The sequence below is a fragment of the Rattus norvegicus genome, chromosome 7, assembly GCF_021556685.1.
Source record: "Rattus norvegicus strain SHRSP/BbbUtx chromosome 7, alternate assembly SHRSP_T2T, whole genome shotgun sequence".
Lineage (NCBI taxonomy): Eukaryota > Metazoa > Chordata > Mammalia > Rodentia > Muridae > Rattus > Rattus norvegicus.
The window spans coordinates 137,458,916-137,486,806 of NC_141540.1; the positions used below are offsets into that span (position 1 = coordinate 137,458,916).

The 27,891-nt window shown below is 46.7% G+C and overlaps 1 protein-coding gene across 2 annotated transcripts; it reads right to left on the reverse strand.

The window, feature by feature from the left end:
• Positions 1-14,427: 14,427 nt before the first annotated feature.
• Slc38a2 (solute carrier family 38, member 2) lies at positions 14,428-26,599 on the reverse strand. 2 transcript variants are annotated; one of them, NM_181090.3, is given in 16 exon segments: positions 14,428-17,234; positions 18,141-18,238; positions 18,345-18,489; positions 18,731-18,855; positions 19,363-19,463; positions 19,565-19,644; positions 20,047-20,208; positions 20,302-20,360; positions 20,571-20,653; positions 21,894-21,975; positions 22,096-22,188; positions 22,310-22,383; positions 24,776-24,891; positions 25,037-25,118; positions 25,510-25,704; positions 26,286-26,595. In NM_181090.3, coding segments are annotated over 15 exon segments (1,515 nt in total). In that variant the 5' UTR covers positions 25,626-25,704; positions 26,286-26,595; the 3' UTR covers positions 14,428-17,135.
• Positions 26,600-27,891: the final 1,292 nt, after the last annotated feature.

A 27,891-nucleotide genomic window follows, 5' to 3' on the forward strand; every position in this document is an offset into this window, starting at 1 on the left:
GAGTGGAGAGAGTCCTGCCCCGAGGGTCACTCTATCTATCTGTCTGTCTGTCTGTCTGTCTGTCTATCTATCTATCTATCTATCTATCTATCTATCTATCTATCTATCTATTTATTTATATTAGACAATATCAACAGGATGGGAATTTGTAATGGATTTTTACAAAAGAAACAATGCCTTTTTAAAATTAAATGTGGAAAATACTCGAATTTCACTCAAGTTTACCCTAGTGTCACAAACTGAGTGAGCAGACAGCTTCTCCAAAAGGGTATTTCAAAGGTGTACAAAGTTGGTTTTGTTTTTCTTGTTGTTGTTGTTTGTTTTTAAAAGCCCAGAAATGGGATAATTGAAAGATACAGATACCTTTTTTACATTCAGTGTGCGCTCACGTGCATGCGTGTGTGCGTGTGTGTGTGCGTGTTCCTACATGTAGGTATGGCTGTATGTGTGTCACAGCAGACATGTAGAAATCAGAGGCTGACCTTGGGTACCAGTCTTCACTTTCTAACTTTGGAGAGAAGGTCCCTTTTTCACCTCTGTGGGCGACAGGCTTAACTGGCCTATGAGCTTCTGGGGATTCCTTTGCCTCCGCCCACCCGCATCTCCCATAGGTCCTCCGTCCTTTCCATCTCAGTGGTGAAGCGTCTGAAGCAATGTGTGCTCCCTCAACATGATTAAGGAAAGTGAGAATTCTCTTTACTAAGCCTTACGCTGCTGGGTGGTGTTGTTGCACACTTCTGAACCCAGCACTTAGGAGGCGGAGCAGACGGATCTCTGTGAGTTCGAAGCCAGCCTGGTCTACAGCGTGAGTTCCAGTGCAGCCAGGGCTCCACGCAGAAACCCGGTCTGGTAAAAACCAACGAACCAACCAACCAACTAAAATGAAAGATGTAACTCCCGAACTTAAATTAGTCCCAAAGTAATTTGCTGTTAAAAGGGGGGTGGGGTGGGATGGGAAGGAGAAACGAAAGGGAAATCGGGGAAATCTATGAAGCATGACCACTCTGTGTGGAGGATGATAGCTGTACTTTAGTTCCAAATGAGTGAATTACGTAAATACGTAACAAGCGGAAGTAAAGATAAACAGCAGGTAGCAGACACAGGGACGCAGCAAATGCACAGTAAAACATAGTCAAGACGGCGCTTACGACATCCAGCAGAAATGCTGTGGAAGCCCTGCTTGGACTGTTTTCCTGGAGTTCCTACCAAGGGGTTTCCAGCAAAGACCAGTGTTCTCTTCATAGGTGGCTGTTCACCATTAGCTGTTTGCTCTCTTCTTTCTCCCTGTCATAATCATGGGGACAGAGTGCCCCAGGACAAGGCCTCAAAAATGTAAGATAAACAGGAGTCTGAGACTTGGCCTTGGAGTGAGCTCTCCACAAGCGTAAACAGGAAGTGATATTTATCAGCGTTCTTTATATTACAACTAAAGAAAAATGAAACCCTGTGTGCACGCAAAGCTCTTAAAACGTGCATAGCAACGTTATTTATGAAGGCCACGGTGGAGAAACAAGCCAAATGCCTCCTTTGGACAAAGGAAACAGTGTGTATAGTGTAACAGACTTAAGAGCAAACGAACTAAATACAGACACACGGTCACAGGGAGGAATCTTGAGTACACTCTGCTAAGTGAAATAAGTTCTTCGTGGAATGGGGATGATCTATACTTATTAATGGCTGTACAATGCTGTGCCTACACCAAAACCCGCTGAGCTGAACTCTTGAACCGAATGGTATAAACTATATGTCACAACGCAGCTGTGAACATGGCTATTGGCAGAAGGGACTCACTGGACTCAAATGACAAGATTCCTGAATTTTTTGAGAGTTAAGCTGATAAATGACCCACTCGCCTAGAAACAGAGCACTGTTCAGAACTGGAAACGGCTCTTGCTTGACCCAGCCTACGCTGAGTAAGGGATCCTGCTAAGTAATCTTCCTAAGCCACAATAAAGGCATATTTGCTCTTCCCCTGTCTAATGAAGCCAAGAGAATATCGGGAAAAACAGAGTCTTGCTGAGTGTTTACTCAAGGCTGTGAAAATAAGTGGTCTGAGGAGTCTCCTGAGGAGGAGGAACAGAATGAGAACTTAAGTAACGTACCCTGGGGCTGGAGAGATGGCTCAGTGGTTAAGAGCACTGACTGCTCTTCCAGAGGTCCTGAGTTCAAATCCCAGCAACCACATGGTGGCTCACAACCATCTGTAATGAGATCTGATGCCTTCTTCTGGTGTGTCTGAAGACAGCTACAGTGTACTCATATATAAAACAAATAAATAAATTTAAAAAATTATTTAAAAAAATACTAGTGAGACATAAAAAAATTAAAAAAAAAAAAAAAGAAACATACCCTGCCTCACGGTGACCAGCCTTCCCACAGTTGGCCCGGGATGATCTTAGACATGGTGCCAAGTTTGACTTCTGAAGTAAGCATTTAGAACATTCATGCTGCCCCTGACTCACATGTGTGTAGTCTATCAAGGGCTGGAAGCCTGTCCCTTGTTTCTCAGATGTGGAGAGGGGTTAGATCCAGATCTTCTGGCACATCATGAGATTTTGTCCTAGTTAGGTTTTCTATTGCTATAGCAAAACACCATAACCGAAAGGGAAGTCGAGGAGGAAAGGATTTATTCAGCTTACACTTCCACATCGCTGTTTATCACCAAAGGAAGTCAGGACAGGAACTCACACAAGGCAGGAACCTGGAGGCAGGAGCTGATGCAGAGGCCATGGAGGGGTGCTGCTTACTGGCTTGCTCCCCATGGCTTGCTCAGCCTGCTTTCTTATAGAACCCAAGACCACCAGCCCAGGGATGGCACCACCCACAATGGGCTGGGCCCTCCCACCCTTGATCACTAATTGAAAACATGCCTTATAGCTGGATCTCATGGAGGCATTTCCTCAACGGTGCACTACCATCTCAGAGACCTCTGATTCAGCGTGCTACCACCTGAGTTTGACCGCTAGCCCCAGGTCACTCTCCTCCATTTCAGCAGTGCCTGTAGAATCCATTTGTGTCTTGTAATTTCTGAAAGCCAGAAGAGAGTGTAAAGTATTGAATGAATTGTTTATCACTCAGGTTTAATTCGTTCTTTCATATAATAAGTATTTATTAAGACTATAATAAGGGCTGCTACAGAGCTATTTTTAAATACAAATTTAGCCTTAACAGCTTATTTTTAAACACTATTTTTGATGATTTTCCAAGTTCTTCCACAAACTGTATTATATGAATAGCAAAGGATATTTTATATTGGGATACAGTTTAAAAAAAAGTGTGTGCTTAATTTAGTGTGCTGGGATTGCCTCATGAAGAGTGATCCCAAGGGTTTCCTGTTTTGACCAGATGGCTCCATAGTCTTGGCAAGGCCGGGTAGCATCTTACCCAAAGGGAAAGCACAGAGAAGATATGGTGTTCAAGAGCTCTGGGTTGCTGTTGGGATTTCATGGGTCCAGGAGGAGGAACTGCTTGCTAAGAGTGGGAATGGGTAGTTTTCTGTTTTGATTGACAGGCCTGGGTCATGTAAGTTTTTGTTCACTGCACATCCCCATCCCCATGATGCATCTGATATTAATACCACACATGCCCAAACATGCACAGGCATAGGATGTTAAAGGAGATTTCCCATAAATGTTTAGTCAGAGGGGCTGGGGATTTAGCTCAGTGGTAGAGCGCTTACCTAGGAAGCGCAAGGCCCTGGGTTCGGTCCCAGCTCCCAAAAAAAGAACCAGAAAAAAAAAATGTTTAGTCAGAAGACACCATTGCCTTTCTATAGATGAACCCCAAACCAGTTTAGACTGGATTAGCTCCCTGCTTCCAGCTTTCAGATTACGTTCTAGGACATGTTTGAAATCACTGAGTGTTTCCAGAAAAGAGCAGCCTGCTGTATTGTTTGGAGTAAGGAGTGCATGCAGCTCGATGCTGGTAGGAGTCTGAGGTTGATGAATGTATTGCTGGGAAAGGGATGTGTGGAGTCTGGGCATGCTGAACTTGCCCTGTGTTTGTCTGTCCCAAATCTATGTAAGACTTTATATGGCATCTTTTTTTTTTTTTAAGAAGAGAAAATAAAGGCTGGTGAGATGGTTCAGTGGTAAAAGTCCTTGCTGCCAAGCCTGGTTGACCTAAGATCAATCTCTGGGACCCAAATGGTGACTGAGAAAGTCAACTCCCACAAGTTGTCCTCTGACGCCCCCTCCTCCACATGCCAGCTGTGCATGTACACACACACACACACACACACACACACACACACACACACAGAGAGACAGAGAGAGACAGAGAGACAGAGAGAGACTGAGAGAGAGACAGAGAGAGAGACAGAGACAGAGAGACAGAGACAGAGAGAGACAGAGACAGAAAGACAGAGACAGAGAGAAACAAATATTTTCTTTTTCAGATAGAAAATTTGCTGAGCTAGAGAGATGGCTCAGTGGTTAAGAGCATTGACTGCTCTTCCAGGGATCCTGAGTTCAAATCCCAGCAGCCATGAGATATGATATGGTGGCTCACAACCATCTGTAATGAGATCTAATGCCCTCTCCTGGTGCATTTGAAGACAGTGACAGTGTACTTATATATAGTAAATAAATAAATATAACTTTTTAAAAAAAGGAAGAAAACTTACTCGACTGTTTGAAAATTAGAGCTCTCCCTGAGAGCTGGGATCACAGCTGTGTACCACCATTTCCAGTTTAACCTCTCTCTTTGTGAGAGACCTGTGGCCATTCTTGCACACAGAATGAATGTGTCCACAGCTTTCTGCCCTGTTACTTTTCCTTCTCCTTCCCCCTGCTTGCCACTCACAAACCTTTCCTGTCTGAATTGGCCATCTTTCTTTCCTTCTGTCTTTTTGTCTTTCTTTTTTTCTCTTTCTTCCTTTGTTTCTTTCTTCCCCTTTCTCTCTCTCTCTTTCTCTCTTTCTTTCTTTCTTTCTTTCTTTCTTTCTTTCTTTCTTTCTTTCTGTCTTTCGTTCTTTCTTTTTTGCCTCTCCCTTCATTATTCCCTCTAGATTTCCAAGCTATGCTTAGCCAAAAAATAGGCTTTATCTTCCTGTCCGGAGACCGTCCACCATCCCCTTGAATTATACCGCCAAGTCTCAGAAGCTGAAGATAGCTGTCATTCGACGGTCGCTGTCAGGGAGGCTGCAATAGAAAGAGGAAAGGAAGCTGCTGAGGAGATGGGAGGGTTCGGCTCCCATGCATTACTGGTACAAACGTGCAGGGCTGCTGCTGCTGCTGTAGACAGCAATCCAGCATTTTCTCAACTCTGTGGAATGCTGTTGCCCAAACTCAGGGCTGCTCTCAGTGGACTTGTTGATGCTCTCTGATGTATACCTCGACAGCACACGCATGGGTATCCTGCACTAATTGAATCAAGTTAATAATTAAGACTGACTGTCACAGTCCACTGTAGGTCAACTTGATATCCAAATACATCTTCAACCATGGCCCCCATCTCTGGCCCCCAAAAAGGCTGACAAAGCAAGTGAACCCCATCTCCCTCCAAGACTCCTCATCATTTTTGCAGTTTCCCAACACAGCAAAGAATTAAGGCTTCTCTGGGGCTTGTAGGCCCCTTTGCTTTTCTTACTTGGGACAGGGTCTCAGTATGTAGCCTAGGCTAACCTTGAGCTGCAACATTCCTACCTCACCTTTCCCAAGTACTAGGATTGCAGGCATATAGCACTGTGCGTGGCAAAGCCAAATCTTACCTGTGAGCCTCCATTACATTTAAAATGCTTCCAAGAGTAAAGATACAAAGTAGACCTTCCTGTTCCTAAGGGGAACAATGGGAGAACACCAATGGAAGAACAACCCAAGCAAGACTAAAGACCAGAGGGAAATATGTTAAATCTTGTGGTTCCATTTTTGGCATCCCGGACTTATTGTGGTGCAGGTACCTAAGGTCTGGCTGTTCCTGGTTGACGTCTACATGGCCTGTTTGTGCGGACTGGCTCTGTTGACCAACAAGAGCTTTCTCAAGCAAACATTCCATGTTCTGGCATCCTTAGCTGCCTGCCTGCAGGAATCCTGGACTTGCCGCACACGGGCTAGCCCAGCCTTTGCTTTGGAATCTTGGTGGAGGTGTAGACCCCAGCGCTCTTGTATTCTGAATCTCCGCACAACCAGTATCCTTTGGATAATGTCAAGGTCTATTAATAATGCAGGCTTCTTGGACCGCAGTTGCTGTGGCATCTGAGGGCTTGGATGGTTAAGCACGTAGAAACATCTCTCTTGGTGGCCATGTATTCTGAGTACCTCAGAGTTATTGTCCCATGCTGGAGAATGAGACAAGTCATGTTCCAGAAATTCTTGACATGGTAAAACCTTTCCATCCTTAAGACTGGGACAGGTAGAGTCCCAGAAATTCCTGGGATGTTAAAACTCTTGGGGTCAAGTCCCAACCATTTCCCCGATGTGGACAAGGCTTGCTTTCACAGTTTCTGTTATACTGGGAAACAGGACTTGGCGTCTTCTTCTTCTTCTTCTTTTTTTTTAAAGATTTATTCATTTATTATATGTAAGTACACTGTAGTTGTCTTCAGACACACCAGAAGAGGGCATCAGATCTCTTTACAGATGGTTGTGAGCCACCATGTGGTTGCTGGGAATTGAACTCATGACCTCTGGAAGAGCAGTCAGTGCTCGTAACCACTGAGCCATCTCTCCAGCCCTACCACAGTATTTTTTTTTAAAGATTTATTCATTTATTATATATAAGTACACTGTAGCTGTCTTCAGACACACCAGAAGAGGGCATCAGATCCCATTACAGATGGTTGTGAGCCACCATGTGGTTGCTGGGAATTGAACTCATGACCCCTGAAAGAGCAGTCAGGGTGCTTTTAACCGCTGAGCCATCTCTCCAACCCGACTTGGCGTCTTCTTAATGGTTTTAAATGTTATAGAGGCGGCTTCTTCCTTGGCCTCAATTTTTCAAATGTCCCTTTTCTAGGCTAAATATGAGGTTTTTCTTTCTTGCATATTTCTGTTCTATTTTTTTCTTCCAAATCCTCACTGTAAGTTTGTGTAAAACCAGCCAACAGTAGCCAGTCTACTGCCTGAATAGCAGAATGCCTTGAAAATTTCCCTTGCCGGATCAATAAGCCCTTTATTTGATTGATTGGTTGATTGATCAATTGTTCATTTAGCCAGTTTTTTTTTTAAAGATGGGGTCTTGCTAACTAACCGAGGCTTGCCATCAGCCTAGGAGCCTTTTGTCCCAAACTTCCAAGAGCTGGGATTACAGGTATGTGCCTCTGAGCTGACATTAGGCTGTTTCAGTTAAACTCATCCTCACAGTCACAGGACAGATACGGCAGATAAGCGTTTGTTTTGTTCCCAGGTCCCAACATGCTCAACCTCTTATCCAGTTCCCACGAGAACCCTGCTCCCGGAATCACTGGTGATCTTTCCTGTCCGTGTTCCTGTAGGCCTCAATCTCCCGACCACCACAGAACCGCTCGCCAAGCTCTGCTTAAAGCCTGTTTTCTGCAAATTTTATCTACATCTTTCTACCAACCCCGAGCACCATGGTCAGGTGGCTACAGGGACGGCCTTCCTTCTCTGTGCTAGCTTCTGCGATTGTCACTTCCCTGTTCCTTTGACAGAAACCTGAGGACAAAGTACGGAAAAGCAGGAAGAATTTGCCTTGACTTAGTTCCCCAGGCATGAATGGAGCTTTCCAGGTACTTACCTCATGGTGGCCAGGTAATGACAGGACAAGGTCATGTTAGTACCATAGGCTAGCCTTCCACTCGTGATCCTCCTGCCTCAACCTACTAGAGGTTCTGAGATCACAGGGTGCGCCACCATGACAGGCAAAGCAGCTCCTTAATTATCTTTGTGTGTCAGAATTATGTTTGTGGACCCTGGAAGAGCGCGTTTAGGATAAACTTTGTCCTATAAGCACACCAAGAACTAGACTATTGATGGTTGCATTGATCCGCCTTGGCGCTCAGCCAGCACAGACTCTCCTCTTCCTCATCTTCGTCCTCTTCACCACCATCTTGAAGGCCTTGTATAATCACCAAGCTGCTTCGCTAATAAATCTAAGGAAGCTTCTCTTCCGACTGAGCCAGTTTAGAGCTTTAGAAGGCTAGGGAGCCAGGTACATGGTATCTCTGGGCTTGCCCTTCTCATGACCATTTACTACAAAACCGAACTGTTGTTTATTTTCAGGGGCTACCCAATACTCCACCGTGTGAGACTCCAAGTGACAGGCACTTCAGTTAGCATCCCAAACAACCCAAGCCGGGGACACTTAATACCTTAAAGGTGAATGGATTAACACTGTGATATCTGAGTCTGGGCTTCTTAGCTCTGCCTCTCATAAGGTTCACTCCATCATCGGTAAAAAGTGGGTCAAAAATGCATTTTCTGGAGTTGGAAAGATGGCTCAGTGGTTAAAAACCCCTTCCAGGGTTTCCAGGGTTCAACTCCCAGCACCCACGAAGCAGCGCATAACTGTAGCTCCAGTTCCAGAGGATCCTTCGGCCTCCTCGGGCACAGCACACACGGGGCACACAGGGGCGTGTATGATTAGAACACTCGTATACATAAAATGATTTTTTAAAACGTCTCATTCTTAAGGGGAGTGGAATGAGGGCTCTCGGTGCAGCGCATCTGCATAGTGAGCACAGAACTGTGAGAGTTCCGCCCCGCCGAGGTGTGACCAGACTAAGGGGATTGCTGGGTTTCACGCAGGCAAGGAACAGCTAAGGAGAACTTGAATCTGTGCCTCCATAGCCAGAAGGCAACACCATTCTCCGACTACCGACTACCATAAGAGCTTTCTAGAGAGACAGGGCACAGGGACGCCGCACGGAATGATTGCCGCCCCTAAACTTTGTAACTCTCCTCCCTCAAGCCCTGGAGTAAAATCGGTGAGAGCTTATTGGAACCTAGTGTCTTTGGGGCAAACCTCTGTCTGTATGTACTTTTTTTTTTTCTATTCTTTTTTTTCGGAGCTGGGGACCGAACCCAGGGCCTTGCGCTTGCTAGGCAAGCGCTCTACCACTGAGCTAAATCCCCAACCCCCTGTATGTACTTTTTCTGAGAACAAAGAGCGCTTTTTTTTAAAAAAGTAATTCATTGTCTCTCTCCCCCACAAGCAAGAAGGAAAGTCAGCTCTCAGTGCGGGCTGCTGTACTGAGCACTTCCTTTTGGAGCAGCTTGTGAGAGAAGAATGTTTCCAAATGTATGCGGTCCTCACATTTCCAGCAGAGATTTTTCATTTCCACGTATTTCCTTCTTTGGATCTTTCTATTTGGGGAATCGGTTTAAAAATACAGTCCCTCCGTCTGGAGCAGAAGGGTTGTGAACCGTGAGTTCCACCTCTCCCGAGATTCCAGTCACTCGGAAGGGAAATATAGAGCAAATGAAAGGAAAAGAGAAAGAAATGGGTTGTTTTGGGTTTGGACTCTAACATGAATCCACCGTCGACCGCAATGGATGAGAGAAACCGCCATAACGCTTATAACTGAGCACAACGGAGCCGCCATGTTTCCTCCTGAGGAAAACGAATGGTTGCTATTGGGGATGCACCCGTGAAACAGGCGCCTTTGGTATAGTTGGTTCCTCTCATTGCCTGTTGATCAGATACCTCACTTTAAAAACTTACGTTGGTTGGGGCTGGGGAGTTGCTCGGTGGTTAGGAATGCTTACTGCTCCTAGAGAGAAGCCAGGTATGGTTCCCAGCCCCCACATGTGGTGCAGACGCTCACACTCAGGCACACATATATATATTTAAAATGGATAGCTGAACACTTAAAATCTGTTGGTGAAGGACAGCTAACAGCGAGAGAGAGAGAGAGAGAGAGAGAGAGAGAGAGAGAGAGAGAGAGAGAGAGAGAGCTGGTTTTCCCCAAGGATGAGACTCCAAATTAGTTCTCCAAGTCCACGTAGTCAGCCCTGACACCATTACATACTAAAAACACTAAGGGGACTAAGCAGGTTGCCTTTACATAGATCTATCCATACATGTTACAATATCAACTAATGAGGGCATGAATCAGAGGGGATCAAGTAGAGGAGGCATTGAAGGGGTTGAAGGGATAAAAGGGAACAGGAAACTGATCTTTCCTATTTTAATTTAAAAAAATTAAAAATATATATTGGTGTGTGATTTTGCTTCAGATTCAGTAAAAATGTAATATAGCCTTAAAGTTTATATATATATATATATAAACTTTATATATATATTTTTTTCATACAGAAAAAAATATATACACACAGAATATTTCCCCAAATACCCAAGCAATGGATGACTTTGAGGACTGGTTTATGATAAAGTCTTCAGAACTACCCTGATACTGAAGGAGAGACTTTTTTTTTTTTTGGTTCTTTTTTTTCGGAGCTGGGGACCGAACCCAGGGCCTTGCGCTTCCTAGGCAAGCGCTCTACCACTGAGCTAAATCCCCAACCCCTGGAGAGACTTTTTTAATGGTGTCTCCCCTACCATTTCTTCCTGCCCAGGAAGGTATTCCTTTTTAATGGCATCATTGCTCACTGGGGATCATACACGATTTTGTGACATTTGAATCAGTTTTCTTCACCGATTCTGCCATAGAGACACCAGGAAAAAAATTGTGCATCCACTGGGTAGCTAGTGGGTCCAATGGGAGACCCAATTTCCCAGGGAGCTTTGGGGCAATCTGAAAGCTATTGGGTGGCACTGAGTTTCAGGCAGGAGCTAAGGATGTGTCTTGCTAATCAAGGGACCCAGTGGATCCAGACTTGAGGGCTTGCTCTGAAGGAATTTGGAGCTCGGGATGGAGTGTGTCTTCTGTAGGGTCCCGGGTGAAGGCAACCTACCATGGAAGGACATTGTGTGTGTGTGTGTGTGTGTGTGTGTGTGTGTGTGTGTGTGTGTGTGTTGTGGGGATGGAGGGGCCAGAGCTCAGACATTATTAGTCTTCAGCATATCACTTCTCCTTTAACCTATATAAAAGGTTGGGCTCGGGAGTTAAAGAGATGGCCCAGTGGCTAAGATCACTTAGTGGTCCTGAGTTCAATTCCCAGCAACCACATGGTTGCTCACAACCATCTGTAATGGGATCCGATGCCTTCTTCTGGTGTGTCTGAAGACAGTGACAGTGTGGACTCATATAGTCTAAATAAATGAGTCTTAAAAAAAAAGATTTGAGGGTTGGGGATTTAGCTCAGTGGTAGAGTGCTTGCCTAGGAAGCGCAAGGCCCTGGGTTCGGTCCCCAGCTCCAAAAAAAAGAACCAAAAAAAAAAAAAAAAGATTTGGCTCTATTTCAGACATGTTCAACCGACTCAGCTAGAAAAATTGAACTTACCATAACTCCTTTCAAGATAAGTGAGCACTGAATGGAGTTAGCAAAAACAGCCAAAGAAGTCATTACAGAAAAGTGCATGTAAGAGACACCCCACCACTAGCACATGCACACACACATGCACACACACACGCATGCACCCACAAGAGCAGAATTCAGAAGGAATCATGTGGCCAGTGTACTTGCCCTCTCTGGAAGGTAAGTTCTGGAGACCGCTTCAAAGCTTTTATTTCCTGAGCATAGGCAGCTCTGAACGCAGTGTAAGAAAGCCTTCTGGGGATGGAGAGGCAACAGGCTGCATATGGTACGGAAGGACAGACAGACTCCCCCAGTTCACAGCCCAGCCTAAGAAACATGGAAAAGATATCACACGGGACTTCTTGAAGCCCCAGCTAACTGTCTGAGGTTCTGGGTCTCCAAAATGGATTCTTCCAATCGCAAGAGCCAATGTCGGAGAAAAAAAAACAAAAACAAAAACAAAACCAGAGCGCATTTGTGGCGTTTGTTGAAGTTGACTTCCAAGAAACTAAAGCAGGTAACTGACTGCCAAGATTCACTACAACAAAGTGCAGAGTTAAAACAGAAAAAGGCATATTACGGAGGACTGTGGGAGCCTAGCACAGGTTTCAGAGACATTTCTTGTCCAAGACCACACAGGGGAGCTCTTTTTCTTTTTCACCTGACTATGTGGGCCGCAAGCAGAAAACCTCTCGAAGTCTCAAGGCTCACCGGGGGAGGGTCTGCTTACAGAGGAATAGGCCACTACTACGTAACTTGACAGAAACCAGGACCCCCCGCCCCCAACCAGGTGCACATCATTAAACTTGGTGCTTATGAAGAGCAGACTGACAAACCAGTATAGCATGTCTGTGACTGTCACAAAACCCTCAAGGCTAACAAAAACCTTCTGGTGGCAACATTCCTAGGAATCAATCCCCACGGGTCAGTGAGCAGCCTCCTGGGGTTGACTCTTCTCAGTTGGTGAGGGACAAGGTTGATGGAGACTTGAACAAAGCACGTAAGGGGTGGAGAAAGTCAAAGATGGCTTCCACCACCCAGAAGCTGGTCACGAGTTAGACAAGGAAGCCCCCAGCTGTAATTATGTTTTTTTTTTTTTAAGTTGCTCTCTATTTTCACGGCACATGCTGTGTTTATCTTGCAAGGATTTAGTAAATTCTTGCTAAAAAAAAAACCGTGAGGCTCATTCCAACTGTGGGACGGAATAAGGGGTGCTACTGATCCGTTTAGCAGTTGTGTGGAATGAGGCTGAAACGCAGATAAACTCGTGGAAGGTGGGGTGTAAAGCTCATAGGCGAATGGAGGTGGGGTGCAGGTGATGAGGCGGTGACGACTTGGGTCCGTCACAAAAGCTAGCTGGTGTGCTGTGTGACCATCTGAAGTAAAAGAAAATCCAACAGTCTGCTGCCATCGTGAGACTGTTTCATTAAGACATTTATGGGGGAGTGGGGGTGATGTTTTCCTTGTCAGGGGACCGCTCACACTGCTGCGGGCTAAAAGGGTTTTCACAGATCCCCAGCAAAGGTGCAGAGGACCGCAGGTTGTCACCGTTTCTCGCCTACCACCATCCCACCTGTATGAGTCAGGGTTCTCTAGGGTGTCTCTATAGACTGAGGGAATTTATTGAAATGACTTACAGTCTGCAGTCCACCTAACCCGACGATGGGCGGCTGCGAATGGGAAGTCCAAGAATCCAGTAGTTTGCTCAGTCCCACGAGCATAGACGTTTTAGCTGGTCTTCTGTAGCGGCTGGAATCCTGAAGACGTAGGCTCCAACAGATGTGCTGGCACATGAGTGCAAGCAGAATAAATGCTTCCCTCCTCCTTACATAGGCCTCCAGCAGAAGGTTCAGCCCAGATTAAAATGTGTGTACGGCCATTGCCTGGACCCAAGCTGTTCTATACTTGGAACTTTACTTCTAACGACCCCACCAGGCTGGCCTTCAACTCAGAGATCTGCTTGCCTCTGTCTCCTGAGATTAAAGGTGTGTACCACCCTGCCTGGGCCCAAGCATGGCCACTTTGTTTCAGGATCTGGATCAAAAAGCCTGCCTTCCAGCCTCAAGATCTGATCACAGGCGCACCTTCCGATTCTGGATTGCAGTTCATTCCGGATACAGTCAAGTTGAGTACATTCAAGGGAACAGTCATCACTATACCCTTTCCTCTGAAAACTATTCACGCCACAGGGCCTGCTCCTGACAGCTGTGCCTCCAGTCTCCGTGCCCTGACAACCTATATTGGAAGAGATCATGCTGGACCCTGGACCCTGCACTGGCCAGTTTGCTCATCCGGAGAAACTGAAGTTGAGGGCTGAGAATCTGACTGCTTGGCTCTGTAAACATCCCATGTTTGCCACTGATCTCTAGAATAGGCTGGTTTGGGTATTTGCAAGGCCAGTGATGTAACAACTGTCTAACCCTCTCAGGCACCCATTCTACCTGCCACATTTTGTTTGCAGGTTTCCATCAACTTTTTTCCAAGTCACTGGTCCAGGTACGAGGATGTCTGACTCAATGTCCCAAGGGCTTTGTGGAACCTCGTAGAAATGGCTGGCTCACTGGTTAGTACCACCGGACACTTTGTGGACGCTATTACTAATTTTAAATAAGTCCGTGTCTAAACAGTAGCCTAACAAAGCACTCGATCAAAACCAATGTGACAGAGCCCCAACTATCACTCCGATGTTAACTGCAGAGTCCCAGTGAAAGCCTACTAAAACTCCTTAGTTCTGCACAAGCCCCTAGCCACACTGCTGATTCCGGAAGTCTCAAGAGACTTGGAACCTCTCAAGCGCTTTTCATTTGATTATTTCCTAAACCTTAAAGGACCAGGTTCTACCTAAACTAATCTAGGTGCCTTTCAAGTTCCTAAAGACGACAGATGCCTTCACAAAATGACCATTAAAACCTGACTTGACCTAAGATGTCCACTAATGTCCTAATGTCCACTGCACCAGAACTGCTTTCTAACACTGCTGTTGACTTGGGCGGATGGGTTACCACCAGCAGGGATCAGCCTGGACCTCCACCTCCCCAAGGACTCGGAAGCTTTGTAAAAGTTTCTTCCTCCAGACACACCTCATTACCCAGAAGGAAAAAAGGCCACGCAGGATTAAGTGTTTATTTTAGTTCAGTTAAAACAAACATACATTGTTTCATTGAAACTGGCATAGCACTCCCTGCCAACAAGCCACAGTGGCCTGTCAGCCTCTACAGTACAGCGGGGGCATTTACACTATATACATACAAGGAGTCCACGTGACTTCCATTGAAATCACATGACAAGTTACCAGATAGCCGTGTTGTACCTACTGCATTTTGAAAATTTAGACACCTCATTTAAAGCTTTTAGTTTGATATCTGAACTTGTGTTGATGACCAACCAGTTTATTGCAAATACAATTTAAACAAGTTATTTTCAATTTTAGTATTATACACAATGTCAATATTGAATCCTCTGTACAAGTAATCCGGGGACCTATATATAATGTGAATTCATCAAAATGCAGTTAAGAAAATTTAGGGGGAATATATACACTTGAACCCAAGACCCAATTCCAACAGTATATACAGCTTATTTACAAATACATATGGACAATGTATGTACAGTTTACCATAAATATTGAAAAATAGGTTAGCTTTAATGGATTAATGCTGCTCTATAAATAACAGTACAGTTATTGAAACGTTCCGTGGAAGACAGTAATGCAAACCGAGGTGACGGGACAGTGGTTTTAATACTGAAGACTGCTCAAGACTGAGAACTCGGTTTAGGAACCTCAAGGCTGACAGAGCCCCAAGCGTTGGAATTTGGCCTGAAATTCATTGTGAACCTTCAGTTGTGCTCTCTCCACACTGATCGGCTGTGAGGAGGATCCTGGTTGCCATGGCACCTTTTCTTGGATGCCTGTTCCTCAGCTCCCCTGGCAGACCTTAGCGGCGACTCTTTTTAGGACTTCGAGCAGAAGTGCCAAATCTTTTGACTAAAGGTGAGGTTCTGGACTTGAAGGACTGAAAAGCAGCAGGGTGGAGTGTCTTCTTCTCACTGCCTTTGCGTCTACATGATCCCCAGCAATTTCATCTTCGGGACAGAACTGACCATTGGTTGTACCCAACGTAGCACTACCAGACGTCTTCCCGTCTGCAAGGGTCTTTAGTAGCAGACACATCTTGCCTATGAATTTAGTCACATATACAATACAAGACTGTAACAAAAACCATGTGTGTCACATTTGTTCTGGCCCTTGCCTCGAACCAAAAAAAAAAGTTTAGTTCAAGAGAAAAACCTCAGGAGCCAGATGACGATTCCACTTGCTTCCCTCCACCGCTTAATGGAATTATGTATATTAGATCTTAGACATTATGCCTGATGGGCAAGTACCACATTATTTAATAATATATTCACCATACACCGTTAACATACAGTAAATGTGCTCTTAAAGCCAAGCCTCAAAGAAATGCTTCCACTTGTAACTGGAGCTGAAGTGGAAAGCTAAGCATGCAGCTGGACCAGAACTGGGTACAATCGCTCGTACTGCTTCCCTAACTGATCACTCGTTCCATGTAAACAAGCAATTCTGCATCGTACAATGAGATGACGATCCAGTGCGAGTTCTTAGAAAGCTTACTGCATGAGAAACCCAGTGACCTTTCTGAAGAGAGCTTGCAGTGTACAGCACGGTGCAGCCTGCCGTCTAGACCTCTACTGTAGACACAGCAGGAACACAACTGAGCCGCGTGTTGTCAAGTAAATCACGCTTCCAGTAGGCGAGCGTTTGAAAGTTCTACTGCTTTCTATTGGACAGCTTTGGCCTGCGGGCCATCAAACGCCCATTTTCACTTTTGGAAGCGATGTTTTAAAGGATGGGCCCAAAAGCACGACCCAGAGTTGACAGTAGAACTCTGGGGACAGACGCAACTGAATAAACCCTGTTTTACCCAATTGCACTATTTGGTACCTCAAAATCAGTTATTTCATTTCCTACAGTGTTTCCCAGCCTAATTGAAGACACAAACATTTTAGTTTTAATGAACCAATTATCTGAAGGCAAAGACAGCGATGAACGGAGGGAGGCTCACCGGATTTGGTGCAGCAATTACCAATTATCCTTCAAATGAATCTGAAATGAGCAAAACAAAACCATGCTAACTCATGGTGCAACTTTGCGTAACATTTTCCCGAAAATGATTTTGGGGTAAAAAAGTATTTGGCTTATAATGCCTATAAAAAAGGCAAATAATTTCATAATACTAATATTCATTTTTAAATATCAATGAAATTGTTTTACGGAGTTTATTGACAACTGGTTCTGGATAAAGTTCAAAAAATGCAATTTCTTCAAAGTAAAATAGTGCTTCTGAGGTCTTTTAAAGTATTTTTTTGGTACAAAAAATAAGTGTTTTTCTCAATGCTTATTTCAATACTTTGCTGTAAATTAAGAAGTGTTTCTCACATCGAATGGTTCCGTTAGGCACATTCAAGTAAAATCATAAAATATCCAAGTTAAACAATGAGACAGCCAGACATGTGGCTTTGATAAAAGTCCGTCCATTCTCTGGAATGGAATAAACTGTCACTTCCCTTAACCCAAGGCTCGTGGTTTTTGGTGTTAATATCCATTCCCTAACACACAGATAAGCTTCTTTTAAAAAAAAAACCAAAGAGAAAGAAAAGTTCACTTATTCTGCATCCAGAAGAACCAGCGAGGAGGCTGCACTTCAGAAGGAAGTGACCCGAAAGCATCGGGTGAAGTCTGAGCGAGTTGAGTGGACCCAACGCGGCAGGCAGATGGACCGTTCAGTTTGAGTGGGGCGGTTAATGTCCGCCTGCAGAGGCATCGTGGACCCAGTCCAGGACAATCAAGCCCATGCTTCCAATCATCACGACTACGCCACTCAGGAGAAAACACAGAGCCTGCAAGAGGCAGAGAGAGAAGACGCATCAGCAAACACCCAAACATTTCACCTCATAATACTTAGATACTCCAATTACACTGACTAAACGTTAATACTTATAGACACTCCAATTACACTGACTAAATGTTAATGGGATCAAACTGTGTTACTTGTAGCACAAAAAGCCTGCATGTACTGTATTGTTTGAAGCCTTCTGAATTCTGCAATTTTTCAACATTTTCCTCAAGCGAAAACTCTCCTTTTCAAAGAGTTAAGACTGGACTTTTGTGTTGTGCAGTTTTCTTTCAGAGCAAATTGAGTCAAAGTTGGATAGACGTACTCTTCAGGGGTCCAGAGACTCACGTCCCTCTAATCACTTCCTTATGTAATGACTTCCCTACCATTAAACTCACAGATGTAAGGAGGTAACTTGGTTTTGCAGGTGCCTCCTGGGCTCAACTTTGTTCATTTCCAAGCAAAGTTCACCCCAGATTACTCCTCTCCTCATTCTTTAGACCAGAATAGTTGTGGACTGACACTGGCAGGCCTTTACTCTGAAGTATCCCTTGCTAGGACTCTGGTTCCAAAGTTCATGGCTTGTGCTCAAAGTGTACCTTCCACTTTGAAACAAGAAGCTACCAATCCCAAGAACAGAACACACAATGCCAAATGCATTCAGAGCAGGCCCCCAAGGGCTCTCGAGACCTCACCTTCCTGGAGCCCATATATAACCCCTGATGTGCACTTGTGTGCCCAGACACCGACAATTACGTCAGCACTGTTCTTTGGTGAGTTCCCTGCAATTACATCATCTACTGCACAGGAGTTCCCACACCCCCTGCCCATTCTCTCTGGTGAAAGGCTTCATTACTAAACCTTTATAAGAAGAGAGACAAGGTCCTCGTCTTGTGGCCATCTCACTCACCCCAATCTTTTGCACGGATCTCATGGGTTCTTTCTTCACTAACTTGATGTAGAAAGCAGACGGAAGGATGAAGATCAGCATTGCAGCGGCCGATGCACCTGCAAAGCGACGGTTGTCATTTGAGTATCATTTGAGGGCTCACCGAACCTGTACTTCAAAATAGTGAACTAAAAAATAGTACGGGTACGATCGAAGAAAACTCACCAATGAACCCGAAGATGTCCCTGATAGTGGGGACAAAGATGACGAGCAAATTGGTGAAGGCCAGGATCGTCACAGTAATGACACTGTGCCGGAACCAACTGAACTCTTTTGTAGGGCACAGTAAGTGAGTGACCGAACTCCGGATCTGAAAGAAAGTCAAGTGTCGTTTATTAACGACCCAACTTTAATACCAAGAGTTTGCAAGAAGCTGAGACATATCGGAGGCAGTGATGCATTTCTAGGGACCTGATATGATACTCTTGCCTTCTGCACTAAGATCTGGAAACTATGCTATGTTCTAGTCACTTGTGCCCAACCATTTATACAAGTTTCCTTCTTCACCACACCCCAACTCAGCGCTGTTGCAGGAGCCAGTGGTTACTCACTGGGAAAATGACGACGGGGACAGTGAGGGTGACAGCCACCAGCACAGCCAGGCGGACAACGAGGAGGAGAATGTCAGTTCCCACGATCGCAGAGTAGGTATGTAGCAGTTCTGACTCCACGTGCTCTGTGGGGACACAGACCAGAGACAGGCGTCAGTGCGGTTTCCTCTGAGATCAAGCGGCAAGGCAGCGAGAAATGTACAGTGAAATCTGCAGTGAAATTTTTAGCTACTCACACAATGAGTGTAAACTAAGAGGCTAATAAGATTAATCTGGAATTATGGTTAATGCAATTAAAGTAACATTGGAGGAAAAATTTTTCTAAATACTGAGATTTAGTCACATGACCTCCAGTGAGGTCTACCAGGAGCCAAGCAGATAAACCCCAGCTTGGCTGTGTGTGTGTATGAGTGTGTGTGTGTGTTACATGTTAGTTACAACTAAAGTTGGGAGCAGAGATAGCATGGGCTCCAGAGAGCCAAGAATACCACAGAAACACCAACCAAATGGCTCACGCCCGTTTTGGAATCTGGACCCCAGGAATTGCGGATTAAACCAGATTGGAACGTTTTATAGTAAAACTGTACATACGATGTCAGACTCATCCCTTTCTTAAATTAGGCACTATTTACCGTAAAATGTCAGGTATCCGAAGAGGGCGGCAAGCAAATACATCAGAAACATGGCGAAGAAAGAAATCTTGGACACGTTCATCATCCTTCTCCGGCTGCGGCTGCACACCCACAAAAGAGCACAAGTGTGTGTTTTAGCAAGTCCCATACCTTACGGCTTCAGTCTAGGCCCAACAGGCTTAAGTGATAACAGATCAATTACCTCTTCAGCTCTTCATAGATGGGAAGGACAGCGGGATGGCAGACAAAGGAAAACGTCAGGATGGGCACAGCATACACAGTCTGAAAAAGATACACCACCGTGTTCATACCCCGGCCAATTCACACGGCCGTACCCTCGCTGGTGACACACCCCTGTCAATTCCTAGCTAAGCCTCACAGGACCTTCCACATCAAGCCTGGATACTCCTAATCCAGCTAACTATGATTATACTTTTGCATAATTAACTCCTATCCTCCAGCCCATTTGCCAAGTATAATCTGTATCTGACACTGGAGATGTGCTTCGAGGTCATGCCATTAGTGTGCCCGACTCCCTAGTCTAGGATAGATTGCGAAACTTAACCACCATCTATCATCCGTGCCTGTCTGTCTTAGGAGACATTTCTAAATCCCTAGTGGCAGCTTCTTTTTATCCTCCTCTAAACATTTTCTTTCCAGAAAACAGGACTGCAACCAAGTTACCTGTGAGTTGAAGATAAAGTAACGGGGCCTGCAGGTATCGGCTGCGGTGCTGTTGGACGCCAGCGCTGCCAAAGCCACCTGGGTAAAGGTGCCATTCACCGTTTCGTTAGCCATCAAAGCCACTTCCACAGGGCAAGGAATCTGAAACTTCTTGCAAATCACCTGACAACAGAATATTGCACTTGTGAGCAATGCTGGGTGGCCTGATAGAGCTTTAAGAATGCATTTTCTACAGACAAAAACCACAACACCTACCACAATCAGAAAGAATATCATACAGAGCAGAGAAAGGCCGCTGGTATACCCCAAGTATCCTGGAGGGGAAACAAGAACAGCTTTAAAGGGGGCGACAGAGAGCACAGGACACTAGAGCGCCATCTATGGGGTGTTAACAGTTGGGGGCTTTAAAAGGGTCCCGCCCTGCTGCCACCCCCAAGAGCAGGTGCTGAGAGAGAGCCTTCAGCAGTTTCTAAGAATTCTAGCAGCTGGGGAGAGGCTCGCACCTCAGAAATGTGTTTGCTCACCTAGATTTCTCAGCAGTGACAATGGGAGAATGAGCACGAAGGACACCAGAAGGACCAGATAGTCGCCGTTCAGATACCACAGCCTGAAGAGAGGAAAGCCAAAAATGAATGGACGGCACACCTAACACCTAACACCACCATATGCACTGCATTCGAAAAGGACAGTTTTGGAGAGAGGACTCATTCTGTGACCGTTTGCTTCATGGGCTTCTGCACTACTCTTGTTCTGGGAAGACCGCCAGCTGATTTCTAACATAAAACACTTCTGAAGGCCTGATCCTAGCGCAGGGAACAAAGCGGCTCTGTGCGGCCCTGAGCTTATCTTTAGGACGTTTGGGAAACACTGGACACCAGGCACTGTGGCTCTAGTTTGTAATGTCCAACACCGGGAAGGAGGAACCGCGGCAGCAGAGCTCACCAGATGCTTGTCAGCAAGACTGCTCACGAAGCATTTCGATAAGGAGATTTTCAGACTTAAGATTTAAATGCACGGGCCACCACTCTCCCCCTAAATGAGACCGAACCGAACCCCTACTCAAGCATAACTTATGTTATCATAGTTAACACCTGGACTGACCTAAATGTTCCTATTCCTATCCTTGCCACAGGTGGTGGTGGCACGCAGTTGCACTTTTTGTCCCAGAGACAGAGGCAGGCGGATCTCTTGAAGTCCAGGCCAGCCAGGACTAACCAGTGAGACCCTGTCTCAAAATAGCGCTATTCCTTTTAAAAAGCTTTGTTTTCAAGCCTTAACTCCCCGAGATTTCCACTCCACTCCTGGCCGTATGAGGACCCCACAGAAAAGTCACCCAGAAACACTGGCGTCTTGAACTTAAGTCTCCCAAGGCAGGAGGCAGCAACTGTGTGTAGCTTGGGAAGCCAATGAGCGCTGGCTGTTGACATTGGACCTCGCTTCTCCACTGGCACGAATAACTTTGCACAAGAGCTAATTTTTTAAAAACAGTAACTACAGCTGTACACTCCATGGTTTTCCTTCATTAACTATTTCAAACATGACTGGTTTTTGGAAAAAGAAAAGAAAGTATCTTAACCAGCTCTGTACTCAGCAGCCACAACAAATGCAATCGCAACAAGAGACGAGTTGGGGTGCTAACTAGACAAGTTTCGGGGCTGTGTGCTTGATAGTCCAAGCTACAAGCGGGTCGCTGCAAACATCCTCAGCTTGTGGGACACTTCCTTGTCAGAAGTATTCCCCTGGGACTAGTCCTGGGCAAACTCCCTGGTTAACTGTTTGCTATCCAACTCTGACAAAAAAAAATGCACCTGCGGTTGTTTCTACAGATAACCTTACTCGGCACCTACCCATTCGTATCTTCAATGTTCATTAACGCCTTGATCACCAAAGGTAACTCATATTTCACTATGAAGAGGTAGCTTGACATAGCTGGAGGAAGACAGAATTAAACCATTACAAGTGCAAAATGGGGTCTGCGACGCCGCAGTCGCGGGTCACTACCTCCTGCTACCGAATGAAGCCTGCCCGAAGTGCCCTCGCCAAACTTACCTCCGATGTTCTGCATTGTAATCGATCCGGAGGCTGCCAGCTTCCCAGCCAGACCGTATGCCTTATGTCCCAACTGTTCGTATAATAAAGACCCTGTATGGAAGAATGGAGGGATGAGGCACCCTGGAATCCCTACTCCCCCCAAACTAGGGTGCACATTAAATGACTTGGGAAAGGGGGAGGAGGGAAAGAAAAACCAGGAAAGCTACTGTACCTCCTTCGTTGGCAGTCTTGAGGAGGAGGTGAACGGAGTACAGAGAAAAAATCGACACGAACGTCAAGAGAATTCTGAGAAAAGGGAAAGGCACCCGGTTATAAATAAGCACGGCTTCGCACTCACAAACACTTCCTGCCTGACACGGCTCTGCTGCGGCTCCCTCTCCTAACCCGGGACTGACACCAACTTGCAGGTATCGGGTGAGTCTCATCCTTTTAGAATATCCACACTGCCAAATGCAGGAGACTCTGCAAAGCCTCCAAGTCCCAGAGGAGTAGAAACTTGTAGCCTAGCATCCTAACTATCTATAGGCCTACCAGGAGTCTCCCATAGTTTCGTTTAAAACTTGCCATTAAATCTAGTCCACAAGGCCTTCACCCCATTCAGCTGAGATGGGTCAGGAAAGGCTGAGACCCCATGGACCAGACAGACTGAGAGAAAGAAGATGGGTGGGATGGCAGGAACATTCGTCCAGTAGGACACTAGAATGTACCAAAATGGAGGGGGACAGCTGGGAAGACAGGACCGTGCATCCTGGAGTGCAGGACCTCCAAACTACAAGGGAATCATCAGCTCCACCCTTCCCCTTGGATTGGCAGAGAAAAATAAGGGGGAGCAAGGAAGGCCTGACAGATCTAACACCACTGTCTTCCTTGAGGGCACCGGTCCCACGTTCCTTCTCCAAGGCAGACAAGGCAGTGATTAAAACAAGAAAAAAAAAAAAAGCAAAAACAGCAAACGTGCAAATGAGGCAGCCATGTAAATTTTGACCTTGTATGGGCAAACTGAGGTGCTGGCAAAAATCCAAAACCAAAAAATAAACCCATCAGCACATTAAAGTGCGAGATGTGACTTCCTAAGGTCAGCCTTAGGACACCTGGTTCTGGGGTGACACCGAGAACATGACCCCTTTCGGGGAGCAGTTAGAGCAAATTAGGTGCTGTGTCTTACAGGGATGACAATGCCCCTGGAGGTCACTTTCAACCTGAAGATTAAACTCTCTGTAAAAAGGTCGGCTGGCCATTTCAGCATGTGGCTTTTGGCCCATTTACCCTTATATGCAATGCAAGTTTGGATGAATAGAAAAACTCACACCATCTTGATACCGCTTAGCCACTTATCAAAAGGTTAATAGAGTACATCGTAAGCTATCAGAGCAGGATCCCAAATGCTCAAGGGTGACACCGTTACCTTTTACTCTCAGTTACGAAACAAGTTACCGATGACCGCACTGGTAGAAATTTAAAAACTGTCCCCAGTTTTCATGGCAAGAGCTGGGAAGGGTTTCAAATACTGAACTTTGATTCCAGCCGTTCAAATTCCCAACAAAACCTGGAATTTCAGGCTGTTCTGTACCTAGACTTCCCGAGGCCTTGTTTTGGCAAGAAAACCCCTATTCTACATCTTAAAACTTAAGCCAAGGCTTAACATCCAAGCCAGACTTAACATCCGTGTGGGCTCTCACGAAGCAGAACTTTTCTTATGAACATTCTTTTCTTTAAAATCACGATGGAGAAAGTAAATTGAGCGGTAGGTACCTAGCAGCTAATCAAAACATTTTAACTGTCGCAAAAAAGAAAGGGACAATTGCAGAGTGCGTCTTTCTCATCGGTGTGTAGGTTATGGAAGTCACTGGGGCCTTGGCCTCCAGCTATAGGCAGTCTGAAACTTCTGACAGGAAAACTACACACTCAACGTACACATGCTCAGGTACTTGGAAACAGCAGGTCTTCCCTCCTGACTGCTCTGACAGCACTGGGAATCTCGCACGCCCGGCGAGCACTTTACTGCTGACCCTTCAATCATATATCACCCACAGGTAAGTGACCCCAACACGGGCAACCTCTAAACATGACTTGTGGGAAGAGGATCAGCCAAAATAACTTTAAAAAACAAAAACAAATTGGTAGGCTCTTATTTAAAAGTCAGGCACCAATCATACGGATCTTGAAAGACGGTATTTTTTTTTTAAAGGTGAGTTTGCTTTTTAGCATCCAGAAAATTATGACTCACTTGTTCTAAGACAAATATGTTCTAGGCTAGGTAAATATCACCACACCTCATATACCTCGAACTTGCTTTTCCTTGTGTGTGTATAAGGGTCACAGGGTTTAGGGCAAGACAGTCGACATGGAACCTATTTGGAGCCACTCCACTTCCGCTTAGACCAAAAGTTCCTTACTCTAGACTTATCCGATCTCTTTCAGTTAGCAACACCTTCTGGAAAGACTGGCTTTTTTAACCCGTCAGTTTTAAGCGCTACCCCGAGTTCTAACTTGCTTTCACAAGGACACACGGTACACATTAGAAACAGATTCGGATTTCTCACACTTTAAAATCTAAGTTATTTTTTTTAAACACTTTGAGAACAGCAAGCTGCTTTTTTTTTTTCTCCTGGAGCCAAGAATACGTTTATCATATTAACTGCCCCGCACGGCAGGCTCACTACTTACACATACTTACATAAAAAGAGCAATTCCAGTATTAGCCATGGCATAAGAAAGCCCAAGGATTCCACTGCCCACAATCGCATTGCTCAGATTAAATACTGACATTCCAAAGGAAGTAGTACCTGGATGCTACACAGAGGGAAACGATAACCAAACATATAACAATAATTAAAAGGAGAAAAACCACCTTTGGGCAAGTCAGATTTGAAATCTAAAAGTAACACTATTCGTTTACTCCACAAAGCCAGGCACATAAAGAGTACTGTCAACTTACAAAGTCTGTTTCGTACTTCTTCTTCCCCAGATTCGATTCAAGTAAAAAGTTCTGGTTTTCGGGGTCCACGTCCACATAATGGCTGCAAAAATTAAAAAAAAAATTTTTTTTTAAAAAAGACCATTGTCACCCAACGGAAAGATAAGAACACCACGTTTTTTTTATAGTTTACATAGATAGAGTAAGATAGCCCTTCAGTTCCGCTTAAGTTAATGCAGGACTCGTCACATGGGCTAGGTGTTCTAGAAGGCAATACGATCGGTCATGCAGTAACAACCGGGTAATTTAGGAGGCTACTCTCTCCGGGGCTGTGTGAGCAAGGGAGAAGACCGGAGCCCTGGGCGAGCCTTCTGGTTCCTGGGTGTGAGCGTTAGCCTGTAACCGATAAGCAATCCCTCCAGCCCCGAGGCGACCGTGTGTGCAAGGTCTTTTTTTTTTTCTTTTTTCTTTTCTGCAAAGCTCACTTCTCCCACCTTTTTAGAGCAGCCTGCTTCGTGGGGTATGAGTAGTTGAAGTCACCGTTGGAGCTGTAACTGCTGCTGTCCTCATCCGGGGAGATGTTGAACCTTCCCATTTCGGTCTTCTTCATGCTGATCCGGAGGAACGGTGTTCAGCGCGCGGCGCGAGCTTCCTTTTGTCCTTGGCGGCGCACTGGCCCTCGAGGCTGCCTGCGAAGGTAGAAGGCGGCGCGTCAGGACTGCGGCGCCCGCCCGCCCCCGACCACGTGACGCCGCCGGGCGGCGCAGCGCGGCTGATTCATCCCCCGCCAGGCGAGTGGAAAAGTACCAGGCGAGCGAGGGGCGGGGGCGCGGAGAGGGGCGGAAAAGTACCGACGGCGGGGCCGCGAGAACAAAGATGCGCCGCCGCGGCGCCCCTCCAGCCGCCCCGGCGCCGAGCCCGGTCCCCCCCGCCCCAGCCGGGGCTTGTTTACAGGGCACACGCCGAGCCCTCCCGCGGCCGCGGCTGCCCGGGGTAGCCGGCCGCCGGCCCCTCCTCTGCCCCGGGAGGAACTGATGCAATACCGAGGGGCGATTGTCAAGCCCTCTCGGCTCGCCTCTCCCCACGCCCGGACTTCACGATGGGTTTCCAAGCCAATGGAGTCACAAGACCCCGGCTTGCAGCAGACAAGAGACCCGCGCGCGGCTCCCCCTCCCCCTAACGGGAGGTTGCGGCCGGGTGCCCGCAAGCCCCCACTTCTCCCGCCGCCGGCGCCGCCCGCGTCCCCGCTACCGCCCATCCCCCGCCTCACCTCGGTGCTCTTCCTGCGAGCTGGCCCACCTCACGGCAGCGTCTCCCGCGGGCTGTCTCGGTCACACCAGAATTGTAAAACGAGGCAAAAATAAGTGTGGTCGGAGTCCCCCCCCCCTTTTTTTCCTTTCTTTTTTAAATTAAAAAAAAAAGAAAATCCCCGCAATCCAACAGGCACAAGAGATGGATTTTTTTCTTTCTTAGATTTAATTATTCAAGAGATTATAAAAAGAAAAAAAAAAGCGGGGAATGGCGGTCACGATCCTCCAGCAGAGACTAAGGGGTGGTGGCGCGGGCGACGGCGTGGCGCGGTGTGGAGCTGCCTCCGGAGCGCGAGTTATAGCGGCCTGGAGCCGCGTCAGTGGGCGGGGCGCGGGCGTTCGTCTTTGTGTATCAACAGCACCTGGGCTCCGCCTCCCGCCCTGCTGCCCCGCACCCCGAGTCGGGGGGCCAGCCGCACCCCGCTTTCCCGTGGCTCCGGCTGCCGTGGCACCGCAGCCCCGTGGGTGGCCGCCACCCGCGGCTGCCGTAAGGAGCCAGCTCCTTAGATTCCCTCCCAGCGCGGTCTCCAACGCTGCGTTTCGGGGACACATCCGGCGTGTGTGCGGTACCCTACACCCCCAGACACCCCAAACCACCCCCAGCCCGCGACTTAAGATTTACGTTAAGGGTTTTTCTCCCGCAGAACTTGAGCCAGCGCTGCCACGCTGCCCGGAGGGGCCCGGTTGTGTTCTCGATCTTTCCACCTAGATGTGCTTTCACTCTCCACAACTAGCCTGGTGAATGAGGGGCGGCTCGCAGTTCCGTGGCGGGATAGACTTTGGGGTTGCACGTGTCACAGCGTACTAGGGACGGTTGCGTTGGACCAGCAAGCCCTTAAAAGGGGTTCGGGGATGGGAGACCCAGCCCTTCCGAGGCCGCCTAGGGGCGCCCTGTTCCCTCTTGCCCGACACTTTCCCTCCTGCCTCCACCCCACCCCTGGTGTTAGCGTCTCCTCCAGCTTCCAGCGAGCGCGCGCCCTCGTTGGAATGTAGGCCTGGAGCTTTCTCTGCGGCCCGGATCCCTCGGTGGAGCTGTGGTCTTGCAGAGTCGGGCGACCCGGGGAGCCCCTGAGACTAGAATATTCGGTGCTGCCGGAAAGGCGAGGGCCCTTCCCTTTTGGGTTGAACAAAGACCCCCGAGGAGAGAGAAAAATGCTGCTTGAATGGAGGAATAAACAAACGAGTTTGACCTAGTGCTCTCTTCCTTTGGGGGACGTGGGAGAGATTGGGCTGGGCAGAGAGGAAAGGGCTGGGTGTGATCACCGTTTTTTGCCTTCAATGTTTTCCTGAGGAAATCTGTAACGCTGGCTATTTCCGTGGCACGTAAGACTTGGGGTGCCTTCAGCCTGTGCCAGTGTTCGTGATTGACAGGGCAGGACCCCATTTCCCCTTTACACACTGTTCCTCATCCTAAACCTTTGGTCCCGCCAGCCACACTTAAACAATAGTCTTACATTAATGCTGCACGTCCCCTCGCCCCTCTCAAGTGCCACTGTCGCTTTAGATTTAAGAACCAGGAACGCCCTTTTTTCAGCCTCCCTTGATTAAAGCCCCCCCCCTCAGACC

Excerpts from the sequence above, each read along its gene's own strand:
- Slc38a2 (XM_087556052.1), bottom strand. The coding sequence starts at position 25,113 with ATGTGGACGTGGACCCCGAAAACCAGAACTTTTTACTTGAATCGAATC. Across the intron at positions 21,976-22,095 it reads TACAATGCAGAACATCGGAG|CTATGTCAAGCTACCTCTTC; the intron begins GTAAGTTTGGCG and ends GTCTTCCTCCAG. Across the intron at positions 19,645-20,046 it reads ACTTTATCTTCAACTCACAG|ACTGTGTATGCTGTGCCCAT; the intron begins GTAACTTGGTTG and ends TATCTTTTTCAG.